We start from the raw sequence: 26,935 nt of genomic DNA, 5'->3' as shown, positions 1-26,935 counted from the left end.
GTTTCCCAATTTTTACTGTTTTTTTCCTTCTGGTCATCCTAATGTTCTGGGCACATGGGTTCAAATCCCACCATGGCAACTGGTAGAATTTAAATTCAATTACTAAAAACATCTGGAATTAAAAACTGGTCTCAGTAACACTGACCATGAAACCATTGTCGATTGTCGTAAAAATCCATCAGGCCTACATGTGACTCCAAACCCACAACAATGTTAAAAACAAAAAGCTAAAAGCGGGTGACTCTTAACTGTCCCCTGCTACCCAGTTTCATTAAACCACTACAGAAAAGATTAAAAGCAATGAATCCGGATGGTCCACCCGGCATCGACCTAGGCACCAGAAATGACGATGGCAAAAACCAGCCCCGGCGACCTTGCAAAGTCCCCCTTATGAACATCTGGGGGCTTGTGCCAAAATTGGGAGAGCTCTGTCACAGACTAGTCAAACAACAGTCTGACATAATCATCCTCACGGAATCATAATGTCCCAGACACCACCATCACCTTCCCTGGGTATGTCCTGTCCCACCGGCAGGACAGACCCAGCAGAGGTGGTGGCACAGTGGTATACAGTCAGGCGGGAGTTAACAGGGAGTTCTCAACATCAACTCCGGACCCCATGAAGTCTCATGGCATCAGGTCAAACATGGGCAAGGAAACCTCCTGCTGATTACCACGTACCGCCCACCCTCAGCTGATGAATCAGTGCTCCTCCATGTTGAACATCACTTGGAGGGAGCACTGAGGGTGGTAAGAGTGCTGAATGTACTCTGGGTGGGGGACTTCAATCTCCATCACCAAGAGTGGCTCGGTGTGTTGCCTCCCTGGTGCCAGGGTCAAGGATGTCACAGAGAGGCTGCAGGGCCTTCTGAAGGGGGAGGGCGAAGGGTCAGAGGTCGTGGTTCACAGAAGTAGAAAGAGGGATGAGGTCCTGCAACAAGAATTTAGGGAGCTAGGTAGCAGATTAAAAAGCAGGGCCTCAAAGGTTTTAATCTCTGGATTACTCCCTGTTCCACGTGCTTGTGAGTATAGGAATAGAAGGATAGAGAGGACAAATGTGTGTTTGAAGAGATGGTGCAGGAGGGAGGGCTTTAGTTTCCTGGATCACTGGGTCTGTTTCTGGCGAAGGCGTTTCACACTCCCCCCCCCACCCACAACACAGACAGCGCTGAGCTCTGCCTCTCGCGTTTCACACACTCCCCCCCACACAGACAGCGCTGAGCTCCGTCACTCGCGTTTCACACACTCCCCCCCACACAGACAGCGCTGAGCTCCGTCACTCGCGTTTCACACTCCCCCCACACAGACAGCGCTGAGCTCCGTCACTCGCGTTTCACACTCCCCCCCCACACAGACAGCGCTGAGCTCTGTCTCTCGCGTTTCACACTCCCCCCTGTGCACAGACAGCGCTGAGCTCTGTCTCTCGCGTTTCACACTCCCCCCCCCACACAGACAGCGCTGAGCTCCGTCACTCGCGTTTCACACTCCCCCCCCACACAGACAGCGCTGAGCTCCGTCACTCGCGTTTCACACTCCCCCCCCACACAGACAGCGCTGAGCTCCGTCACTCGCGTTTCACACACTCCCCCCACCCCCCACACAGACAGCGCTGAGCTCTGTCTCTCGCGTTTCACACTCCCCCCACCCCCCACACAGACAGCGCTGAGCTCTGTCTCTCGCATTTCACACTCCCCCCACCCCCCACACAGACAGCGCTGAGCTCTGTCTCTCGTGTTTCACACTCCCCCCCACACAGACAGTGCTGAGCTCTGCCTCTCGCGTTTCACACTCCCCCCCCACACAGACAGCGCTGAGCTCTGTCTCTCGCGTTTCACACTCCCCCCACCCCCCACACAGACAGCGCTGAGCTCTGTCTCTCGCGTTTCACACTCCCCCCCACACAGACAGTGCTGAGCTCCGTCACTCGCGTTTCACACTCCCCCCCCCACACAGACAGCGCTGAGCTCCGTCACCCGCGTTTCACACTCCCCACCCCCCCCCGAAACAGGCAGCGCTGAGCTCTGTCACTCGCGTGTCACACTCCCCCCCACACAGACAGCGCTGAGCTCTGTCTCTCGCGTTTCACACACTCCCCCCCACACAGACAGCGCTGAGCTCTGTCTCTCGTGTTTCACACACTCCCCCTCACACAGACAGCGCTGAGCTCTGTCTCTCGCGTTTCACACTCCCCCCCACACACAGACAGCGCTGAGCTCTGTCTCTCGCGTTTCACACTCCCCCCCACACAGACAGCGCTGAGCTCTGTCTCTCGCGTTTCACACTCCCCCCCACACAGACAGCGCTGAGCTCTGTCTCTCGCGTTTCACACTCCCCCCCACACAGACAGCGCTGAGCTCTGTCACTCGCGTTTCACACCCCCCCCAACACAGACAGCGCTGAGCTCTGTCTCTCGTGTTTCACACTCCCCCCCACACAGACAGCGCTGAGCTCTGTCTCTCGCGTTTCACACTCCCCCCTGTGCACAGACAGCGCTGAGCTCTGTCTCTCGCGTTACACACACTCCCCCCCCACACAGACAGCGCTGAGCTCTGTCTCTCGCGTTACACACTCCCCACCCACACACAGACAGCGCTGAGCTCTGTCACTCGCGTTACACACTCCCCCCCCACACAGACAGCGCTGAGCTCTGTCTCTCGCGTTTCACACTCCCCCCTGTGCACAGACAGCGCTGAGCTCCGTCACTCGCGTTACACACTCCCCCCCCACACAGACAGCGCTGAGCTCTGTCTCTCGCGTTTCACACTCCCCCCTGTGCACAGACAGCGCTGAGCTCTGTCTCTCGCGTTTCACACTCCCCCCCACACAGACAGTGCTGAGCTCTGTCACTCGCGTTTCACACTCCCCCCACCCCCCCCCACACAGACAGCGCTGAGCTCTGTCTCTCGCGTTTCACACTCCCCCCTGTGCACAGACAGCGCTGAGCTCTGTCTCTCGTGTTTCACACTCCCCCCCACACAGACAGCGCTGAGCTCTGCCTCTCGCGTTTCACACACTCCCCCCCACACAGACAGCGCTGAGCTCTGCCTCTCGCGTTTCACACACTCCCCCCCACACAGACAGCGCTGAGCTCTGTCTCTCGCGTTTCACACTCCCCCCCCACACAGACAGCGCTGAGCTCTGTCTCTCGCGTTTCACACTCCCCCCCCACACAGACAGCGCTGAGCTCCGTCACTCGCGTTTCACACTCCCCCCCCACACAGACAGCGCTGAGCTCTGCCTCTCGCGTTTCACACTCCCCCCTGTGCACAGACAGCGCTGAGCTCTGTCTCTCGCGTTTCACACTCCCCCCCTCACAGACAGCGCTGAGCTCTGTCTCTCGCGTTTCACACTCCCCCCCCACACAGACAGCGCTGAGCTCTGTCTCTCGCGTTTCACACTCCCCCCCACACAGACAGCGCTGAGCTCTGCCTCTCGCGTTTCACACTCCCCCCACACAGACAGCGCTGAGCTCTGTCTCTCGCGTTTCACACTCCCCCCTGTGCACAGACAGCGCTGAGCTCTGTCTCTCGCGTTTCACACTCCCCCCCAACACAGACAGCGCTGAGCTCTGTCTCTCGCGTTTCACACCCCCCCCAACACAGACAGCGCTGAGCTCTGTCTCTCGCGTTTCACACTCCCCCCTGTGCACAGACAGCGCTGAGCTCTGTCTCTCGCGTTACACACTCCCCACCCACACACAGACAGCGCTGAGCTCTGTCTCTCGCGTTTCACACTCCCCCCCAACACAGACAGCGCTGAGCTCTGTCTCTCGCGTTTCACACCCCCCCCAACACAGACAGCGCTGAGCTCTGTCTCTCGCGTTTCACACCCCCCCCAACACAGACAGCGCTGAGCTCTGTCTCTCGCGTTTCACACTCCCCCCTGTGCACAGACAGCGCTGAGCTCTGTCTCTCGCGTTACACACTCCCCCCCCACACAGACAGCGCTGAGCTCTGTCTCTCGCGTTTCACACTCCCCCCCACACAGACAGCGCTGAGCTCTGCCTCTCGTGTTTCACACTCCCCCCCACACAGACAGCGCTGAGCTCTGTCTCTCGCGTTTCACACTCCCCCCTGTGCACAGACAGCGCTGAGCTCTGTCTCTCACGTTACACACTCCCCACCCACACACAGACAGCGCTGAGCTCTGTCTCTCGCGTTACACACTCCCCACCCACACACAGACAGCGCTGAGCTCTGTCTCTCGTGTTACACTCTTCCCCCCCCCACACAGACAGCGCTGAGCTCTGTCTCTCGCGTTTCACACTCCCCCCCACACAGACAGCGCTGAGCTCTGTCTCTCGCATTTCACACTCCCCCCCACACAGACAGCGCTGAGCTCTGTCTCTCGCATTTCACACTCCCCCCCACACAGACAGCGCTGAGCTCTGTCTCTCGCGTTTCACACACTCCCCCCCCACACAGACAGCGCTGAGCTCTGTCTCTCATGTTTCACACTCCCCCCCCACACAGACAGCGCTGAGCTCTGTCTCTCGCGTTTCACACTCCCCCCCACACAGACAGCGCTGAGCTCTGTCTCTCGTGTTTCACACTCCCCCCCCACACAGACAGCGCTGAGCTCTGTCTCTCGCGTTTCACACTCACCCTCACACAGACAGCGCTGAGCTCTGTCTCTCGTGTTTCACACTCCCCCCCCACACAGACAGCGCTGAGCTCTGTCTCTCGCGTGTCACACTCCCCCCCACACAGACAGCGCTGAGCTCTGTCTCTCGCGTTTCACACTCCCCCCCACACAGACAGCGCTGAGCTCTGTCTCTCGCGTTTCACACTCCCCCCCACACAGACAGCGCTGAGCTCTGTCTCTCGCATTTCACACTCCCCCCCACACACAGACAGCGCTGAGCTCTGTCTCTCGCGTTTCACACTCCCCCCACCCCCCACACAGACAGCGCTGAGCTCTGTCTCTCGCGTTTCACACTCCCCCCCCACACAACAGCGCTGAGCTCTGTCTCTCGCGTTTCACACTCCCCCCCCACACAGACAGCGCTGAGCTCCGTCACTCGCGTTTCACACTCCCCCCCCACACAGACAGCGCTGAGCTCCGTCACTCGCGTTTCACACTCCCCCCACCCCCCACACAGACAGCGCTGAGCTCTGTCTCTCGCGTTTCACACTCCCCCCCCACACAGACAGCGCTGAGCTCCGTCACTCGCGTTTCACACTCCCCCCCCACACAGACAGCGCTGAGCTCTGTCACTCGCGTTTCACACTCCCCCCCCACACAGACAGCGCTGAGCTCTGTCTCTCGCGTTTCACACTCCCCCCCCACACAGACAGCGCTGAGCTCTGTCTCTCGCGTTTCACACTCCCCCCCACACAGACAGCGCTGAGCTCTGTCTCTCGCGTTTCACACTCCCCCACCCCCCACACAGACAGCGCTGAGCTCTGTCTCTCGCGTTTCACACTCCCCCCCACACAGACAGCGCTGAGCTCTGTCTCTCGCGTTTCACACTCCCCCCCACACAGACAGCGCTGAGCTCTGTCTCTCGCGTTTCACACTCCCCCCCCCCCACAACACAGACAGCGCTGAGCTCTGTCTCTCGCGTTTCACACTCCCCCCCACACAGACAGCGCTGAGCTCTGTCTCTCGCGTTTCACACTCCCCCCCCCCCACAACACAGACAGCGCTGAGCTCTGTCTCTCGCGTTTCACACTCCCCCCCCACACAGACAGCGCTGAGCTCTGTCTCTCGCGTTTCACACTCCCCCCCACACAGACAGCGCTGAGCTCTGTCTCTCGTGTTTCACACTCCCCCCCCACACAGACAGCGCTGAGCTCCGTCACTCGCGTTTCACACACTCCCCCCTGTGCACAGACAGCGCTGAGCTCTGTCTCTCGCGTTTCACACTCCCCCCACCCCCCACACAGACAGCGCTGAGCTCTGTCTCTCGCGTTTCACACTCCCCCCCACACAGACAGCGCTGAGCTCTGTCTCTCGCGTTTCACACTCCCCCCCACACAGACAGCGCTGAGCTCTGTCTCTCGCGTTTCACACTCCCCCCCCACACAGACAGCGCTGAGCTCTGTCTCTCGCGTTTCACACTCCCCCCCCCCCCACAACACAGACAGCGCTGAGCTCTGTCTCTCGCGTTTCACACACTCCCCCCCCACACAGACAGCGCTGAGCTCCGTCACTCGCGTTTCACACTCCCCCCCCACACAGACAGCGCTGAGCTCCGTCACTCGCGTTTCACACTCCCCCCACCCCCCACACAGACAACGCTGAGCTCTGTCTCTCGCGTTTCACACTCCCCCCCACCCCCCACACAGACAGCGCTGAGCTCCGTCACTCGCGTTTCACACTCCCCCCACCCCCCACACAGACAGCGCTGAGCTCTGTCTCTCGCGTTTCACACTCCCCCCCCCACACAGACAGCGCTGAGCTCTGTCTCTCGCGTTTCACACTCCCCCCCCACACAGACAGCGCTGAGCTCTGTCTCTCGCGTTTCACACTCCCCCCCCACACAGACAGCGCTGAGCTCTGTCTCTCGCGTTTCACACTCCCCCCCACACAGACAGCGCTGAGCTCTGTCTCTCGTGTTTCACACTCCCCCCCCACACAGACAGCGCTGAGCTCTGTCTCTCGCGTTTCACACTCCCCCCCCACACAGACAGCGCTGAGCTCTGTCTCTCGCGTTTCACACTCCCCCCACCCCCCACACAGACAGCGCTGAGCTCTGTCTCTCGTGTTTCACACTCCCCCCCCACACAGACAGCGCTGAGCTCTGTCTCTCGCGTTTCACACTCACCCTCACACAGACAGCGCTGAGCTCTGTCTCTCGTGTTTCACACTCCCCCCCCACACAGACAGCGCTGAGCTCTGTCTCTCGCGTGTCACACTCCCCCCCACACAGACAGCGCTGAGCTCTGTCTCTCGCGTTTCACACTCCCCCCCACACAGACAGCGCTGAGCTCTGTCTCTCGCGTTTCACACTCCCCCCCACACAGACAGCGCTGAGCTCTGTCTCTCGCATTTCACACTCCCCCCCACACACAGACAGCGCTGAGCTCTGTCTCTCGCGTTTCACACTCCCCCCACCCCCCACACAGACAGCGCTGAGCTCTGTCTCTCGCGTTTCACACTCCCCCCCCACACAGACAGCGCTGAGCTCTGTCTCTCGCGTTTCACACTCCCCCCCCCACACAGACAGCGCTGAGCTCCGTCACTCGCGTTTCACACTCCCCCCACCCCCCACACAGACAGCGCTGAGCTCCGTCACTCGCGTTTCACACTCCCCCCCCACACAGACAGCGCTGAGCTCCGTCACTCGCGTTTCACACTCCCCCCACCCCCCACACAGACAGCGCTGAGCTCTGTCTCTCGCGTTTCACACTCCCCCCCCACACAGACAGCGCTGAGCTCCGTCACTCGCGTTTCACACTCCCCCCCACACAGACAGCGCTGAGCTCCGTCACTCGCGTTTCACACACTCCCCCTGTGCACAGACAGCGCTGAGCTCTGTCTCTCGCGTTTCACACTCCCCCCACCCCCCACACAGACAGCGCTGAGCTCTGTCTCTCGCGTTTCACACTCCCCCCCCACACAGACAGCGCTGAGCTCCGTCACTCGCGTTTCACACTCCCCCCCCACACAGACAGCGCTGAGCTCCGTCACTCGCGTTTCACACACTCCCCCCTGTGCACAGACAGCGCTGAGCTCTGTCTCTCGCGTTTCACACTCCCCCCACCCCCCACACAGACAGCGCTGAGCTCTGTCTCTCGCGTTTCACACTCCCCCCCACACAGACAGCGCTGAGCTCTGTCTCTCGCGTTTCACACTCCCCCCCCACACAGACAGCGCTGAGCTCTGTCTCTCGCGTTTCACACACTCCCCCCCCACACAGACAGCGCTGAGCTCTGTCTCTCGCGTTTCACACTCCCCCCCCACACAGACAGCGCTGAGCTCCGTCACTCGCGTTTCACACTCCCCCCCCACACAGACAGCGCTGAGCTCTGTCTCTCGCGTTTCACACTCCCCCCACCCCCCACACAGACAGCGCTGAGCTCTGTCTCTCGCGTTTCACACACTCCCCCCCCCACACAGACAGCGCTGAGCTCTGTCTCTCGCGTTTCACACACTCCCCCCCCCCACACAGACAGCGCTGAGCTCTGTCTCTCGCGTTTCACACTCCCCCCCACACAGACAGCGCTGAGCTCTGTCTCTCGCGTTTCACACTCCCCCCACCCCCCACACAGACAGCGCTGAGCTCTGTCTCTCGCGTTTCACACACTCCCCCCCACACAGACAGCGCTGAGCTCCGTCACTCGCGTTTCACACTCCCCCCACCCCCCACACAGACAGCGCTGAGCTCTGTCACTCGCGTTTCACACTCCCCCCCACACAGACAGCGCTGAGCTCTGTCTCTCGCGTTTCACACTCCCCCCCACACAGACAGCGCTGAGCTCTGTCACTCGCGTTTCACACTCCCCCCCACACAGACAGCGCTGAGCTCTGTCACTCGCGTTTCACACTCCCCCCACCCTCCACACAGACAGCGCTGAGCTCTGTCTCTCGCGTTTCACACTCCCCCCACCCCCACACAGACAGCGCTGAGCTCTGTCTCTCGCGTTTCACACTCCCCCCCACACACAGACAGCGCTGAGCTCTGTCTCTCGCGTTTCACACTCCCCCCCACACAGACAGCGCTGAGCTCTGTCTCTCGCGTTTCACACTCCCCCCCCACACAGACAGTGCTGAGCTCTGTCTCTCGCGTTTCACACACTCCCCCCCCACACAGACAGCGCTGAGCTCTGTCTCTCGCGTTTCACACACTCCCCCCCCCCACACAGACAGCGCTGAGCTCTGTCTCTCGTGTTTCACACTCCCCCCCACACAGACAGCGCTGAGCTCTGTCTCTCGCGTTTCACACTCCCCCCCCCACACAGACAGCGCTGAGCTCTGTCTCTCGCGTTTCACACTCCCCCCCCCACACAGACAGCGCTGAGCTCTGTCTCTCGCGTTTCACACCCCCCCCACACAGACAGCGCTGAGCTCTGTCTCTCGTGTTTCACACTCCCCCCACCCCCCACACAGACAGCGCTGAGCTCTGTCACTCGCGTTTCACACTCCCCCCACCCCCAACACAGACAGCGCTGAGCTCTGTCTCTCGCGTTTCACACACTCCCCCCCACACAGACAGCGCTGAGCTCTGTCTCTCGCGTTTCACACTCCCCCCACCCCCCCCACACAGACAGCGCTGAGCTCTGTCTCTCGCGTTTCACACACTCCCCCCCCACACAGACAGCGCTGAGCTCTGTCTCTCGCGTTTAACACTCCCCCCACCCCCCACACAGACAGCGCTGAGCTCTGTCTCTCGCGTTTCACACACTCCCCCCCACACAGACAGCGCTGAGCTCTGTCTCTCGCGTTTCACACTCCCCCCCACACAGACAGCGCTGAGCTCTGCCTCTCGTGTTTCACACACTCCCCCCCCACACAGACAGCGCTGAGCTCTGTCTCTCGCGTTTCACACTCCCCCCCCACACAGACAGCGCTGAGCTCTGCCTCTCGTGTTTCACACACTCCCCCCACACAGACAGCGCTGAGCTCTGTCTCTCGCGTTTCACACTCCCCCCCCCACACAGACAGCGCTGAGCTCTGTCTCTCGCATTTCACACTCCCCCCCACACACAGACAGCGCTGAGCTCTGTCTCTCGCGTTTCACACTCCCCCCACCCCCCACACAGACAGCGCTGAGCTCTGTCTCTCGCGTTTCACACTCCCCCCACCCCCCACACAGACAGCGCTGAGCTCTGTCTCTCGCGTTTCACACACTCCCCCCCCACACAGACAGCGCTGAGCTCTGTCTCTCGCGTTTCACACTCCCCCCTGTGCACAGACAGCGCTGAGCTCTGTCTCTCGCGTTTCACACTGGGTGTGCATTGTTTCACCTGCCAGTGTGAAATGCCTTCTGGCCTGAACCCGCCTCTCAAAAGCTAAACTCTGCTCAGGATAAAGTGCCAAATAACTGTCCTGTAAACCTCAGGGAAAACCCCAGGAAAATCCCTGTGATAAAGGTAAATTCTCTGTATAAATCTTGGATTGACTCCAGGACACACAGTGCACACTCTGTACAGCCTGAGTTATCTCATCCCTTATTGACAGAGTGGAAGGAAGAATTAGTTGGAAATCGACCTCATCCTGTTCCTATCATTTGATTATATTTTCAGTTTCTTGAGGTTTTCTGTGGCATCTTTGAGTAAAGAATGAATTATTTTTTTGTGTCACTGATGTTAATCTATGGTTCATTCTGTGGTTAGTTCTACAAACAGTTTTTAACATATGAATCACATGAACAGTTTGCTTATCTTTAATAAGTTTTTATACATTTGCAATTGTCCCACTTCTGTCTCTTGCGTACATGTCTTTTAAATAAACATGCATACTGTAAAGATAACATGAAAATGTAATATTTTTCCTCTGGTAATAACCTTGGCATATTATCTCATGTATTGGAAGTCAGGTTGTAATTGATTTAAGAGCTAGGGGGATGGCAAGGGCCGAAAGTCAACAGTAAGACTTGGTTTTGATATGTTAATGAACCAAGAGGAACTTCAATCGGAGTTTTATATAAAACAATAACAGGAATAGTTTGAATTTGACAAGGGTGGTGCTGTTGTTGTCTGGCGCACTGACCTCTACCTCGCGGAGGCTGAGCGTCAACTCGCAGACACTTCCTCCTACCTCCCCCTGGACCATGACCCCACCACTGAACATCAAGCCATTGTTTCCAGGACTGTTACTGACCTCATCTCCTCTGGAGATCTTCCCTCCAAGGCTTCCAACCTGATCGTCTCCCAACCTCGGACGGCCCGCTTCTACCTCCTACCCAAAATCCACAAACAGAACTGTCCTGGCAGACCGATCGTGTCAGCCTGTTCCTGCCCCACGGAACTCATTTCTTGCTATCTTGACTCCATTCTCTCTCCCCTTGTCCAGTCTCTTCCCACCTACACCTGTGATTCCTCTGGTGCCCAACATCACATCAACAATTTCCAGTTCCCTGGCCCCAACCACCTCCTCTTCACCATGGACGTCCAATCCCTCTACACCTCCATCCCCCACCAGAATGGTCTGATGGCCCTTAGCTTCTTCCTCGAACAGAGGCCCGAACAATCCCCATCCACCACTACTCTCCTCCGTCTGGCTGAACTTGTTCTCTCACTGAACAATTTCTCCTTTAACTCCTCTCACTTCCTCCAAATAAAAGGTGTGGCTATGGGTACCCGCATGGGCCCCAGCTATGCCTGTCTCTTTATGGGGTATCTGGAACATTCCTTGTTCCAGTCCTACTCCGGCCCACTCCCACAACTCTTTCTCCGGTACATCGATGATTACTTCGGTGCTGCTTCATGCTCTCGTCGGGACCTGGAAAAATTTATTAATTTTGCTTCCAATTTCCACCCCTCCATCATTTTCACATGGTCCATCTCTGACACTTCCCTTCCCTTCCTTGACCTCTCTGTCTCAATTTCTGATGATAGACTGTCCACCAATATCCATTACAAGCCTACCGACTCCCACAGCTGCCTCGACTACAGCTCTTCACACCCCGCTTCCTGTAAGGAATCCATCCCATTTTCTCAGTTCCTTCGCCTCCGTCGCATCTGTTCTGATGATGCTACTTTCAAAAACAGTTCCTCTGACATGTCTTCCTTCTTCCTTAACTGAGATTTTCCACCCACGATGGTTGACAGGGTCCTCAACCGTGTCCGGCCCATCTCCCGCGCATCCATCCTCATACCTTCCTCTCCCTCCCAGAACCATGATAGGGTCCCCCTTGTCCTCACTTATCACTCCACCAGCCTCCGCGTTCAAAGGATCATCCTCCGCCATTTCCGCCAACTCCAGCATGATGCCACCACCAAACACATCTTCCCTTCACCCACTGGCGGCATTCCGTAGGGATCGTTCCCTCCGGGACACCCTGGTCCACTCCTCCATCACCCCCTACACCTCAACCCCCTCCCATGGCACCTTCCCATGCAACCGCAGAAGGTGCAACACCTGCCCCTTTACTTCCCCCCTCCTCACCGTCCAAGGGCCCAAACACTCCTTTCAAGTGAAACAGCATTTCACTTGCACTTCCTTCAATTTAGTCTACTGCATTCGTTGCTCCCAATGCGGTTTCCTCTACATTGGAGAGACCAAACTGGGTGATCGCTTTGCAGAACACCTTCGGTCTGTCCGCAAGCATGACCTAGACCTCCCTGTCGCTTGCCATTTCAACACACCACCCTGTTCTCATGCCCACATGTCCGTCCTTGGCCTGCTGCAATGTTCCAGTGAAGCTCAACGCAAACTGGAGGAACAGCACCTCATCTTCCGACTAGGCACTTTACAGCCTTCTGGACTTAATATTGAGTTCAACAATTTCAAATCGTGCACTCTCTCCTCCATCCCCACCCTCTTTCCGATCCCCCTTTTTCCAATAATTTATAATTTAAAAAAAAAAATTTTTTTTCTTTCCCCACCTATTTTTAAATGTATTTCGATCTATTGTTTTATCTCCACCTTTTAGCCCATTTTAATCCCTTCCCCCCCACCCCACCCCACTAGGGCCATCTGCCACTATCTTGTCCTGCTTGCTACCCTTAATGTCCCCATTAGCACATTCCTTAGATAATATCACCACCACCAACACCCCTTTGTCCCTTTGTCTATGACATCTTTGGCAGTCTCTTCTTTGCCTCCACCTATCACTGACCCTTTATCCAGCTCTACCTGTCCCACCCTCCTCTACCAGCTTATATTTCACCTAATTTCTCTATTTCCTTAGTTCTGATGAAGAGTCATACGGACTCGAAACGTTAACTGTGTTCCTCTCCACAGATGCTGTCAGACCTGCTGAGTTTTTCCAGCTATTTTTGTCTTTGTTATAGTTTGAATTGAGTTGTTTTACTTCAAAGGGGGATATATGCAGGTTGTAAAATGGTCTAAGAAAGTGAGTTGAATAAAAGGTAAGTTTGTTTTTCCAAGTCTAAGAGCTAAAGTAAAGAATGATTTAATCAATTTGGGAAGAAAGCAATTCTGAAGAGACTGGTTGAAACAATAGAGAGATCAAAGGGAAGGAATGTATTGAAGGAAATACTGAAGCCTGTGTGAGGGGGTAGCTGGTCAGGTCTCCCAGGAGACAGTGTGAACAAAACCAGGCCTGAAAATACAGTCGCTGTCAGCCTCGGAGGACACTCTAAGGAAAAAAGCAGTGTGTGGTAAAATAGATTTTAAAATCTATAAGGATAGTTGCTGAACATAAAAGGGGGAGGTTGGCTCTGAGGGTAGTTAAGTCAATATTTGTGGAACTGTTTTAAAGTACTGTTTACTGTCTGAAGCCATTCTTGTGTTGGAAGCATGATTGTGTTTTATTTTGTTCCTTTATTCTTTTAATAAATGTTTACTTTACTATAAAATCATCACAAGTAGTTGGGGGAATCATTTCCTGATTTCAGAACCGTTCCTCATACTATACAAATTGCAAAAAAATGTTTCGGCAGCTGTTTCAAGTTTCCCTCTGGGACTTGAGCAGCTTGGCATTCACCATCCACCATGCCATAACAAAACTGGGGGCTCTTTGTGGGATATTAAAAGAATAATTCCTTGATTGGCTTAGAATTGGTGAATTTAAAGGCCATGAGGTTGAGGAGTATACTGAACCAGGAGTGGCATTGTAAGATTTTAAAGGGGTGAGACTGCAGTATGGCTTTGGCTGTTGCTAAGACTTGTCTGGGAGTTGAAGTTATAACTGGTTGGTTTACAAAACGTAACTAAAGCTAAGTTTACTGAATTGACAAATAAGTTACAGTTAGGATTACCTGCAGGGGTAAGGAGATCAGACCTAGCTAAAGATATAGCACATCATTTAAAATTGGAAGGGATACCTGAGAGACGGAGTTCTCAAAAGGGTGGGTCATTGGAATGGGCTCAAATTCAGTTGCAAACGCAAAAGATTGAATTGGAGGAAAGGGAAAGGGAACGAGCATTTCAACGGGAACAGGCAGAAAATCAGGAGAGAGAAAAGCCAAGAGAATGAGAAGAAATTAAACAGGAAAGGGAATTAGAAATGGCGAGGTTAGAAAAGGAGGAAAGAGAAAAAGAGAGGGGTACAGATTCCAGCGCTAAATGCTGGCAGTTAAAAAAGAGGCACTAGAAGGTGAGGAAAGACTTATTTCTAGATTGGAACTCTGTGGGGGATGTTTAAATTTATATTAGCTCTTCCAACATTTGAAGAAGGAGATGTTTGAAGCATTCTTTATCCCATTTGAGAAGAGAGACAAACAGATGAAATGGCCAAAATAAATTTGGACATTATTTTTACAGTCTTGGTTTGTAGGGAGAGCTAATGAGGTATATGCAACGCTGTCAGGAGAAATATCTGGAGAATATGATGCAGTGAAGAAGGTTATTTTGAGTGCCCGTGAGTTGTTTCCAGAGGCATACAGACAGAAATGTTGAAATGTGAGAAAACAGCCTGGACAGAATTATATTGAGTTTGAAACAGTCAAACAAAGTAATTTTGACAGATGGATCAGGGCATTAATAATAGAGGGAACTTATGAAGCCCTTAGAGAAGTCATTCTTTTGGAAGAATTTAAAGATTCACTTCCTTCAGTGGTAAGAACCCATGTGGAGGAACAAAGTGTTAAACCTGCTGGGCAGGCAGCAGAGACAGCAGAGGATGATTGCAGAGGATTATGAGCTGGTCCATGGATCAAAACCTTTTTTTTCAACACCCTTTTAAAGCTGAGAAGAATAGAACATGGGAAGGTAAGAGGAAGGTAGGTAGTCAAGGAAGTGAAGAAACAGCTGGAGATTGTAACGAGATTTCACATCAGACTAGGGGAGGAAGGTGCTGAGAGTGGAAGAGATGTAAGAAAGCTTGAATGTTTGCATTGTAATAAAATTGGCCATTCGAGGTCAATGTGTTCGGGGTTACTTGGGAGATCTTTTGGATTAGTAGGGACTATGAAAGGTACTGTAAAATCAGAGGTTTTAAAGACAAACTGGTAGGATTTGTTCAAGGAGAAAAGCAAGCACAAGTGTTAGCCAAAGGTGTGAAAATGGGTTCACAGCCCAATCAAAGGAAAACAAGAATAAAAATACCTGGAAAAGCTCAGCAGGTCTGACCGCATCTGCGGAGAGGAACACAGTTAACGTTTCGAGTCCATATGACTCTTCAACAGAACCATTCAAAGGAATGTTGAAAGGCAGGTTGCAGACATGTTTAAGGATTTCATCTGTGAGGGAAAAGTCTTTTCATGTGTACAAGGTGGAGTTGGCAAATGGGTACAAATTTTAAGGGATACAGGAACTGGTCAATCCTTAACGATATGGGATAATGATGTTTATTGTTCAGAGGGAACTTTGCAGGAAAATGTATTAATGTAGGGAATTCATGGAAAAACAAAAAGTATCGCATTGTGTAAGGTCAATTTAAAAAGTAGCTGGGAAACAGGTGAAGTGATTGTTGGAGTAGTGGAGAAATTGCCTGTTTCGCAGGTTCAGCTTATTTTAGGAAATGATATAGCTGGGTCACAGATGTTGGTGATGTCTACTGTAGTTGAACTGCCTGTGGAAAAGCTATCCACAGAATTCCTGCAGGAAGAAGATCCTGGTTTGTTTCCAGGCACATAAGTTGAGACAGGAAGAGGAGGCGTCTAGAAGACAGGGTAAAGAGACTGAGGTGCAATTTGCTGATAACTGTGCTAGATAAGATTGTTCAGGAAGAGAGAATGAAGGAGAATGAGGTGAGAGGATCACTCAAACTAATTCACGAGGAGTTAGTGAGGAAGACTTCAGAAACCACACTTTGGGCAATGTATCAAAGTTCAGAGAAAGATTGAACAGAGCATGTGAATTAGCTAAAGAGCATTTAAAAATATCACAGCAGGTGATGAGGACAGAAGCAGATAGGAAGGCAAAGACTTGCAGCTTTGTAGCTGGAACAAGTATTAGTTGTGTTGCCATTATCAGGTGAACCATTAAAAGCCAGGTTTAGTGGGCCCTGCCAAATTGAAAAGAAATTAAGTGAAGTGAATTATTTGGTAAGAACTCCAGATGGAAGAAAAACCTGGAGAGTATGTCATATAAATATGCTCAAAAAGTACTTTGATATGGAGGATAACCAGAAAGAGGAAATAGTGGTGATGAATCAGGAAAAGGTAGTAGGGATGGAAGATTCTGAAATTGACTTTCCTCAAATTCGATTGGACAATGAGGAAGTGCTTAAAAATCTGAATGCAATACTGAGTTGCCTTCTAGATAAGAATCAAAAGTGCCTTGAGAGAGCTATTGCAGTCAGACACAACTATCTGTGGGGATAAATTGGGAAAAAACAAAGGTAGCTGTCCATGGTGTAGAGGTGGGGAATTCTGTTCCAATCAAACAACATCCTCATAGGTTAAATCCTGTAAAATTATCACAAGTGCAAAAGGAAATTGAGTTTATGCTCAAGAATGACATGATTGAGTTGAGTTGCAGCAATTGGAGTTCACCTATTGTGAAGGTGCTGAGGCCGGGTGGAACACAAAGACTGTGTGTGCATTATTTAAAGGTGAATGCAGTGACAAAAGCTGATCCATATCCTACATCAGCTTTGGAAGACTGCATTGAGAAAGTGGGACAATCAAAGTTCATTACAAAGGTTGACTTGCTGAAAGGATATTGGCAAGTGCCTCTATCGGAAAGGGCAAAAGAGGTTTCAGCTTTTGTAACAGCAGGTGGATCAGCTCAAAGTCATGCCGTTTGGTATGAGAAATGCACCAGCGACCTTCCAGAGACTAACAAGTCTATTGCTGGACTGAGTCACTGGGCTGTGTACATTGATGATCTGACGGTATTCAGTCAAACATGGGAGGAGAACTTACAGCATCAGAGAGAACTATTTAATTGTCTACAAGAAGCTAAGTTGGTGGTGAACCTGGCTAAGAGTAAATTTACAAAAGCACAGGTCACATATTTAGGCCATACTATTGGAAATGGTCAGATGGCCCCACGAGATGGAAAAGTAAAGGTGATTGATGAGTTCCCAGTGCCTTCAACGGAAAGGGAACTTTTACGATTTCTGGGCGTGAGTGATTTTTATAGGAAGTTCATGCCAAATTTCAACACTGTGGTCGCTCTATTAACTGAACTCTTAAAAAAGAACAAGAAATTCAACTGGACGTCAGAGTGCCAAAATACATTCAAAAAGTCTGAAAACCGTGTAGACAACAGTGCCAGTTCTAGCTACACCGATTTATGCCAAGCGGTTGAAGTTGGCTATTGATGTGAGTGATATGGGTGTTGGTGCTGTATTGTTGCAGGGAGATGATGCAGGTATTGAAGAGCCTGTGGGATATTTCTCAAAGAGGTTAAATATTCACCAACAAAAATACTCCACCGTTGAGAAAGAAACAGTGAGTTTGGTACTGACATTGCAACAGTTTGAAATTTATGTTGCCAACAATTCATCAGAAACAATTGTTTACACTGACTCATTCAGATTTTTGGAAAGATTTCCAAATCGGAATGTGAGACTGTTTAGTTGGAGTCTATTGTTATAACCACTTAACTTGCAAGTTATACATGTGGTTGGATGTGAAAACCTAATTGTGGATGCATTATCAAGGATTTAAGGTGCAAAGAAGATTGGGAAACCTGGGAAAAAGGGGTGAAATGGACTCTATTTTTACTGAAACCTTGGATATATTATCATGTGAACGCATGCATCCTATAATGCAATAGTATAGTGTATAGAGATAGGTAGTAGTCAATAGGAAAGAGTTTAAGAAAATGAAATTGTCTTTTTGAATTATGACAGTTCATTTTCTGAAAAAGGGGGAGGTGTCAAGAAAACAAGAAATTGTAATATTTTTCTTCTGGTAATAATCTTCTGGCATATGTTCTTACATACTGGAAGTCAGACTGTAATTGGATTAAGAGCTAGAGTGATGGCAAGGGTCTAAAGTCAACAGTAAGAAGTGGTTTTGATAAGTTAATGAACCAAGAGGAACTTCAATCAGAGTTTTACATCAAACAATAACAGAAATAGTTTGAATTGAGTTGTTTTAGTTCAAAGGGACATATATGCAAGTTGTAAAAAGGTGCGAGGAAGTGAGGTAGAGATAGGGTAAGTTTGTTTTTACAAGTCTAAGTGCTAAAGTAGAGAACAATTTAATCAATTCTGGGAAGAAAGCTTTTCTGAAGGGACTGATTGAAACAATAGAGAGATCAAAGGGAAGGAACGCGTTTAAGGAAATACTGAAGCCTATGTGAGGGGGTAGCTGGTCAGATCTCGCAGAAGACAGTGTGAACAAGGCCAGACTGAAAGACCCAGTTGCTGTCAACCTCAGAGGATACCCCAAGGAAAAAGGCAGTGTGTGCTAAAAATTACTGGACTTCTATAGATTTTAAAATCTATAAGGGTAGTTGCTGAACAGAAAAGGGAAAGATTAGCTCTGAGGGTAGTTAAGATTTGTGGAACTGTTTTAAAGTACTGTTTACTGTGTGAAGCCATTTTTGTGTTTAAATGTAAATGTTTTTTTTTTCCTTTATTCTTTTAATAAATGTTTACTTTACTATAAAATCACTATAAGTAGTTGGGGAAATCATTTCCTGATTTCAGAACCGCTCCTCATACTATACAAATTGCAAACACTGTTTCGGCAGCTGTTTCAAGTTTCCCTCTGGGACTTGATCAGTTCGGCATTTAGCATTTGCAGTGCCTTAACTACATATTCCACCTGAACCTGAGACTCTCAATGTTTAATTAGTTAATCAATTATTTTCCCCTTTTGATCTGAAATGTCTTTGTATCTTTTTAATCTCTTGTTCAAATGTCATTCCCAACTTGGTCATCTCCCTGGTAATTGAGGCAAAGTAACTGTTCAATGTTTCTGCCATGTCTCTGTTACTACCTATGAGTTTATCTACATATCCCTGAATGGCATGACCCTTATCCGGAATTTTCTTTTGTTATTTGTGTGTCCACAGAATTCTTTACATTGCTTTTTATATTAATGCTAAGCTAATTCCATAATTCATTTCTCCTTTTTTAATTTGTATTTTTTTACTTCCTTCTCAAATTCTTCATATTGCTTTTGTTTCCTTCCTCTTTATTGTCTTTTCCCTCAGCGGGTGCATTCGCTTTGGTTTCAGTTTCACCCTGATCACTTTATCCATCCATAGCTTTTCATCACTGGCTAGTTTGTTTGTGTTTTTTACATAGGAACATAGAAACTAGGAGCAGCAGTTGGCCATTCTGCCCTTCGAGCCTGTTCTGCCATTCATTATGATCATGGCTGATCATCCAACTCAATAGCCTGTTCCCACTTTCTCCCCATACCCTTTGATCCCTTTCGCCCCAAGAGCTATATCTGCATCTACATCTACCCTGTCTGGTCCTGTTAGAATTTTATAGATTTCTATGAGATCCCCCCTCATTCTTCTGAACTCCAGCAAATATAATCCTAATTGACTCAATCTCTCCTCATATGTCAGTCCCGCCATCCCAGGAATTAGTCTGGTAAACCTTTGCTGCACTCCCTCCATAGCAAGTACATCCTTCCTCAGATAAAGAGACCAAAACTGCACACAATATTCCAGGTGTGGTCTCACCAAGGCCCTGTACAATTGCAGCAAGACATCCCTGCTCTTGTACTCGAATTCTCTGGCTATGAAGGCCAACATGCCATTTGCCTTCTTTACCACCTGCTGCACCTGCGTGCTTACCTTCAGCGACTGGTGTACAAGGACACCCAAGTCTCGTTGCACATTCCCCTCTCTCAATTTATAGCCATTCAGATAATAACCTGCCTTCCTGTTTTTGCTACCAAAATGGATAACCTCACATTTATCCACATTATACTGCATCTGCCATGCATTTGCCCACTCACTCAGCTTGTCCAAATCACACTGAAGCATCTCTGCATCCTCCTCACAGCTCACCCTCCCACCCAGCTTTGTGTCATCTGCAAATTTGGAGATATTACATTTAATTCCCTCATCTATATCATTAATATATATTGTGAATAACTGGGGTCCCAGCACCGATCCCTGCGGTACCCCTCTAGTCGCTGCCTGCCATTCGGAAAAAGACCCGTTTATTCCTACTCTTTGTTTCCTGTCTGCCAACCAGTTTTCTAACCATCTCAATACACTACCCCCAATCCCATGCACTTTAATTTTACACACCAATCTCTTATGTGGGACTTTGTCGAAAGCCTTCTGAAAGTCCAAATAAACCACATCCACTGGCTCCCCCTCATCAACTCTACTAGTTACATCCTCGAAAAATTCCAGTAGATTTGTCAAGCCTGATTTCCCTTTCGTAAATCCAGTCTGACTCTGTCCGATTTTAGTGGAATATATTTTGTCTGAACTCTGCTGATTACTGTGGTTCTTGTTTATCCGTATCTTAATCGGGGAGACAGTGGTGTAATGGGAATGTCATTGGACTAGTAATCCAGAGGCCCAAGCCAATACTCTGGACATGGGTTCAAATCACAATGGCAGCTGAGGGTGTTTAAATTCAATTAATAAATCTGGAATTCTAACCTAGTCTCAGTGGTGCTGACCATGGCAACTATCAACAGTTACTGTAATATCCCATCTGGTTCACTAATACCCTTTAGGGAGGGAAATCTTCCATCCTTACTCGGTCTGGCCTACATATGAACAAGAAGTAGGCCATTCAGCCCCTTGAGTGTGCTCTGCCTTTTAATAAGATCATGGCTGATCCGATAAGTAACCTGAAATCTGCATCCCACCAACTGCTGATAACCTGTCACCCCCTTGTTTACCAAGAATCTATCCACCCCAGCCCTAAAAATATTCATAGACCCTGCTTCCACTGCTTTTCAGGAAGAGAGTTCCAAAGACTCACGGCCCTATGAGTGAAAAGATTTCTCCTTATCTCTCTTTCAAATGGGCGATCTCCTTATTTTTAACCAGTGACCTCTAGTGTGAGATTCTCCCACAAGAGGAAACATCCTCTCCCCATCCACCCTGTCAAGACCCCTCAGGATCTTAAAGGTTTCAATCAAGTCGCCTCTTACTCTTCCAAACTCAAATGGATAAATTAATGTGGTCGACTCTTAACTGCCCTCTGAAATGGCCTAGTAAGGCACTCAGTTAAAGGGAAATGAGGGATGGGCAGCAAATGCTGGCCTGGTCAAAGGTGCCCACATCCCATGAAAGAATTTTAAAAATTTACATTAAGTGATATGAAAGAAATCTTAAAATGATGACAGGGTGAGAGAAGGGGAGTAAATGTTCCAGTAATTGAAGATCTAGAACAAAGTAGCAGACATACAAGGTTAAGAAGAGATTGAAAACAGCAGAACCTTTTTCATGCAGAGAACTGCAAGACTGTAGGATTCTCTTTCAAATTTGGGGTTGAGGCAGGAGCTATGTCAACATTGGATTTAGCCTGGAAAGAGGTTGAAGGAAAAGAGAATGGGAACACACGGGTAAATGCAATTAGAACTTTTACTATAAGTCCTGAGATGGGCTGGTTGGGCTGAATGAGGTTTTATTATTCATTCACGGACCCTTGAGAAGGTGGTGGTGAGCTGCCTTCTTGAACCGCTGCAGTCCATGTGGTGTAGGTACACCCACAGTGCTGTTAGGGAGAGAGTTCCAGGATTTTGACCCAGCGACAGTGAAGGAACGGCGATATATTTCCAAGTCAGGATGGTGTGTTTGTGTATTGTAATTTCTATATGTAGATCATGTGTTGCTTTTAGTCAGTTGTCTGCAGTGCTCAGTACTCACCCTCTGTGAACGCTGAAGGTGCTTAGTCAGGGTTAACTCAAGGGAAATATTATTGACACCACAGGTACTCTGTCCTGGGGGGAGATCTTCAGGTCTGTATAACAAATGGCGTCCATCTTTATCCCCCTCAAGATGCTCAATGATGTAAGTTCGATTACTGAAAACAATCAGAGCACTAGAGGAGAGAGAGAGAGAGAGAGGGAAAACACTTAATGTTAATCCTTAATAAAACAGAGTGCTGGAAATACTCAGCAGGTGTGGCTGCATCTGAGCAGACAGAAACAGATTTAATGTTTCAGGTTTGTGACAGGTCATGCCCTTAAACATTGGGCTGGGTTTTTATCTTAAGAGGTGAGTCACTTGAGTCAAGAAATTTCCCAGCTCGGTCCACTTGCCTCGAGAAACAGTAACCCTTCTTGTTCCGGGATAGTGGGTGCGGGATAGAGTCGGGCACACTACCCCAGGACACAGATCAGAGGAGGCCACAGGGGCTGCCAAATGCCTAGGGGGTTGGTTAAAAGGCCTTCCTCAGTTCACTGGGACTTCTCACAGTTGTTCTGCTAAATGTTAGGCCTTCTAGGCCTCACCCTCCACACCCCATCACCAACCCCACTCTCTCCCTGTGCCACATCCATGTCAACTCATGCCAGTCCATGCCCCCACCCAGCCTTAATGGGCCCCTCATAGGCTCCATGCAAACTAATAGCACTCATTCCCAAAACCCTCAGTATACACTCTGTACAGAACCAATTAACCCTATCATAATATTGCCATGTGTGAAAAAGCTTTAAAATAACTGGCATTCATAACTTTCTTAAAAATGATGATGCATCATCCCGAGGAAAGTGTCAATCAACCAGACTGTTAAAGAATCAATAGCAGAAACCATGAGCACTTGACATTTCTTTATGTTGTATAAATTAACATTGAATCATTGCCCAAATAGATCTAAGAGAAGAAGCTGGAGCTGTCAATGAAGCATTGATTTCCTTTCTCCGCGGCTGTTTAGTAAAGTGATGGAGGACTGGACTCTGAACCAAGCACAAGGAGTATGTATTAGAAATCCTGTGGCTACACCAGCAGGTCAGAGGCTGGGAATTCTGTGGTGAGTAACTCCATCTCCTGGCTCCCCAGATCCTGGCGTAGTGGCATTGTCACTGGACTAGTATTCCAGAGACCCGGGGGAATGCTCTGGGGACCCGGGTTTGTATCCTAGATGACAGTGGGTGGAATTCGAATTCAATAAAAACCTGGAATTAAAAGTCTAATAATGATCATGGAACCATTGTCGATTGTGGTAAAAACCCATCTGGTTCACTAATGTCCTTCAGGGAAGGAAACCTGCTGTCCTGACCTGGTCTGGCCTATATGTGACTCCAGACCCACAGCAATGTGGTTGACTTTTAAAATTAGGGATGGGCAACTACAGGCCAGTGACCTCGGTGCTGGGGAAACTTCTAGAAAAGATAATCTGGATCAAAAGTAATGGTCACTTGGGTAAGTGTGGGTTAATCAGGGAAAGCCAGTGTGGATTTGTTAAAGACAAATCATTTTTAACTAACTTAGCTGAGTTTTTTGAAGAGGTTACAGAGAGGGTTGATGAACGCCATGGTGTTGATGTGCTGTAACTCTTGTAGAGTCAAAACAATTAACTAAGTTAACAATAACAAGGGAGAAATCAAGCACAGCCCCTAAGTCAGGTCAGCTGTAAAATCAAGGAAAAACTTTAAAGGAACCTTACAAACATCAAACTAAGATGTGATTAAAGGGGTCAACAAAACACCCCAGTCTCCGCGGTGCCCACCGGGTACGGAAGGCCTCGATGGTGCCGGCAGACACCGTGTGCTCCCTTTCCAGGGACATCCGGCCGCGAACGTAGCCGCGGAAGAGGGACAAACAATCGGGCGGGACACCCCGTCGATCGCCCGCTGCCTGGACCTGTTGATGGCCAACCTGGCCAGGCCCAGGAGCAGGTTCACGAGGGTTGATGTGCTGCACATGGACTGCCCAAAGCAATTGGATAATGTGCCACACCTTAGGCTTGACAGCAAATCAAAAGCAGACAAGTGGCAGATACAATGGAATTGCAGTGAGGCGTGCAATGGGTTTTGGGAGGAAGAATGGGGAAAGGCAGGTATAAAATAAAGAGACAATGTTAAACAGAGGCACCTGGAGGGAAATGTACACAAATCATTGAAGGTGACAGGAACGCGCTGCCCACAATGGTGGTGGAAGCAGGAACAATCTATCATTCCAAAAGGAAACTTGATAGGCAATTTGAGGCAAGCAAACCCCCAGGGCTGATGGGGAAAGAGCAGGAGGTTGGGACTGACTGGATTGCTCTACAGAGAACCAGCACAGATTAATTGGGCTGAATGGCCTACTACAGGACTATGATGCTTACAAGGGCTGGATTTTACTCTTCCCCTGTTGATGGGTTAGAAGGTGAGGGATGGTGGGGCGCGGTTAGAAAGGGTGCTCATTAAATTCAGCAGTAGGCCTGGCCTCCACCTGCCCGCCCACCACAACCTCCACCGCAATTACACCAACGGGGTTGGCATCGGGTGCCCTGTCCACCAGTTGGCCAAATGATGCTCTTTAGTGGCGAATTAATTCCCAAGCCTAGGCAAAGCGGCCAGTCCTGCAGGTGTCCTTGTGTGGACTGTTGGCTGATGGGGAGGCCCTCCTTAATGTGCCCCCTTGGTCCATCAGAGGCTACCCCAATGTTTTATTCCTCACCCCCCAGTGAGCCCTCCCCCAATTGGCCTCTCAAGCCCAGCCCCTGCAACACTTGCATCACCTGCCGGGCCTGAAGGTTTGGTACCCGGTGAGACCCCCTAAACACAGACAAAAATCCCGATTCAACTTGGCGCGCCTTGGTCCCAAAATCCCGGAGAGCTGTTGGCTTCTGCTGGCCCCTGAGTTGGGACTTCCTGATTCAGAAGGTAGTGGGGAAGGAATGGTGGAATGATAAGGTCACGGGACTGGCAATCCAGAGGCCCAGCTGAATACCCTGGGGACAGGGGTTCAAGTCCCAACACGGCAGCTGGTGGAATTTAAATCCAATTAACAAATCAGTAATGGTGACCATGAAACTATCATTGATTGTTGTAAAAACCCATCTGCTTCACTCATGTGACTCCAGACCCAAGGGTTGACTCTTAAACATCCTTTGGAATGACCTAGCAAGCCGCGCAGATCAACGCAAAATACTGCAGATGCTGGAAATCAGAAACAGAAACAGAGAATGCTGGAAAAACTCAGCAGGTCTGGCAGCGTCTGTGGAGAGAGAAACAGAGTTAATTTCTTGAGTCCGTGTGACTCTTCTTCAGAGCTCAAGAGAAGTAAAAATGTGATGATATTTATACTGTTTAAGGGGGTGGAACAGGTGGGAGCAAAGGAGAGATTGCTAAAATGTCATGGACAAAAGGAGAAAGGGGTGTTAATGATAGTGATACTGGCTAAAGGAGGTGCTGATGGTGATGTTAAGGTCAGAAAGCAGAATGTGATAATAGCAGGATAAGGGTAAGCACTCTGGAAAGAACAACATGAAGAAGTGACAGATAGCCCGGGTGGGGGCGGGGTGGGGGAGGGGACGGTGCTGGGGAAAAAAAATGAAAATAGGATAAAAGGTGGGGATAAAACAATAAATAAAAATAAAAATAAGTGGATAAAAAATAAGGATTAAAAAATAAAAATGAATATTGGAAAAAAGGGGATATAAAGGGGGTGAGGATGGAGGAGAGAGTTCATGATCTAAAGTTGTTGAACTTGATATTCAGCCCGGAAGGCTGTAAAGTGCCTAGTCGGAAGATGAGGTGCTGTTCCTCCAGTTTGCGTTGGGCTTCACTGGAACAATGCAGCAAGCCAAGGACAGACATGTGGGCATGAGAGCAGGGTAGAGTGTTAAAATGGCAAGCGACAGGGAGGTCTGGGTAATGATTGCGGACAGACCGAAGGTGTTCTGCAAAGCGGTCACCCAGTCTGTGTTTGGTCTCTCCAATGTAGAGGAAACCGCATTGGGAGCAGCGAATGCAGTAGACTAAATTGAGGGAAGTGTAAGTGAAGCTTCACCTGAAAGGAGTGTTTGGGCCCTTGGATGGTGAGGGGAGAGCTGAACTCCCGAGGTGAGGTGAGAGTGACTGCCCTTGATATACCAGCACAGTTACACAGTGAGTAATCCTTACCCTGCTGAATAAACACATCCCAGTACAGTTACACAGCGAGTAACCCTTACTCTGCTGAATAAACACATCCCAGTACAGTTACACAGTGAGTAACTCTCACCCTGCTGAATAAACACATCCCAGTACAGTTACACAGTGAGTAATCCATACCCTGCTGAATAAACACATCCCAGTACAGTTACACAGCGAGTAACCCTTACTCTGCTGAATAAACACATCCCAGTACAGTTACACAGTGAGTAACCCTTACCCTGCTGAATAAACACATCCCAGTACAGTTACACAGTGAGTAATCCATACCCTGCTGAATAAACACATCCCAGTACAGTTACACAGTGAGTAATCCTTACTCTGCTGAATAAACACATCCCAGTACAGTTACACAGTGAGTAACCCTTACCCTGCTGAATAAACACATCCCAGTACAGTTACACAGTGAGTAATTCTTACCCTGCTGAATAAACACATCCCAGTACAGTTACACAGTGAGTAATCCTTACCCTGCTGAATAAACACATCCCAGTACAGTTACACAGTGAGTAATCCTTACTCTGCTGAATAAACACATCCCAGTACAGTCACACAGTGAGTAACCCTTACCCTGCTGAATAAACACATCCCAGTACAGTTACACAGTGAGTAACCCTTACCCTGCTGAATAAACACATCCCAGTACAGTTACACAGTGAGTAATCCTTACCCTGCTGAATAAGCACATCCCAGTACAGTCACACAGTGAGTAACCCTTACCCTGCTGAATAAACACATCCCAGTACAGTTACACAGTGAGTAACCCTTACCCTGCTGAATAAACACATCCCAGTACAGTTACACAGTGAGTAATCCTTACTCTGCTGAATAAACACATCCCAGTACAGTTACACAGTGAGTAATCCTTACCCTGCTGAATAAACACATCCCAGTACAGTCGCACAGAGAGTAACAATTACTCCAATTGAACTAACAGGCTACATGTT

At 49.8% G+C, this 26,935-nt stretch overlaps 1 protein-coding gene across 1 annotated transcript in view; it reads right to left on the bottom strand.

The window, feature by feature from the left end:
- LOC144680096 (disintegrin and metalloproteinase domain-containing protein 12-like) overlaps positions 1 to 26,935 on the bottom strand; it is a 268,407-nt gene that overhangs the window by 152,800 nt on the left and 88,672 nt on the right. Inside the window, exon 7 of the mRNA XM_078541258.1 lies at positions 21,772 to 21,946. Coding sequence (XP_078397384.1) covers positions 21,772 to 21,946 — 175 coding nt within the window. The remainder of the gene's footprint in view (positions 1 to 21,771; positions 21,947 to 26,935) is intronic.

Source organism: Cetorhinus maximus, chromosome 1 (genome assembly GCF_964194155.1).
Source record: "Cetorhinus maximus chromosome 1, sCetMax3.hap1.1, whole genome shotgun sequence".
NCBI classification, from domain to species: Eukaryota; Metazoa; Chordata; class Chondrichthyes; order Lamniformes; family Cetorhinidae; genus Cetorhinus; species Cetorhinus maximus.
This window is presented reverse-complemented; position numbering and strand designations above follow the sequence as displayed.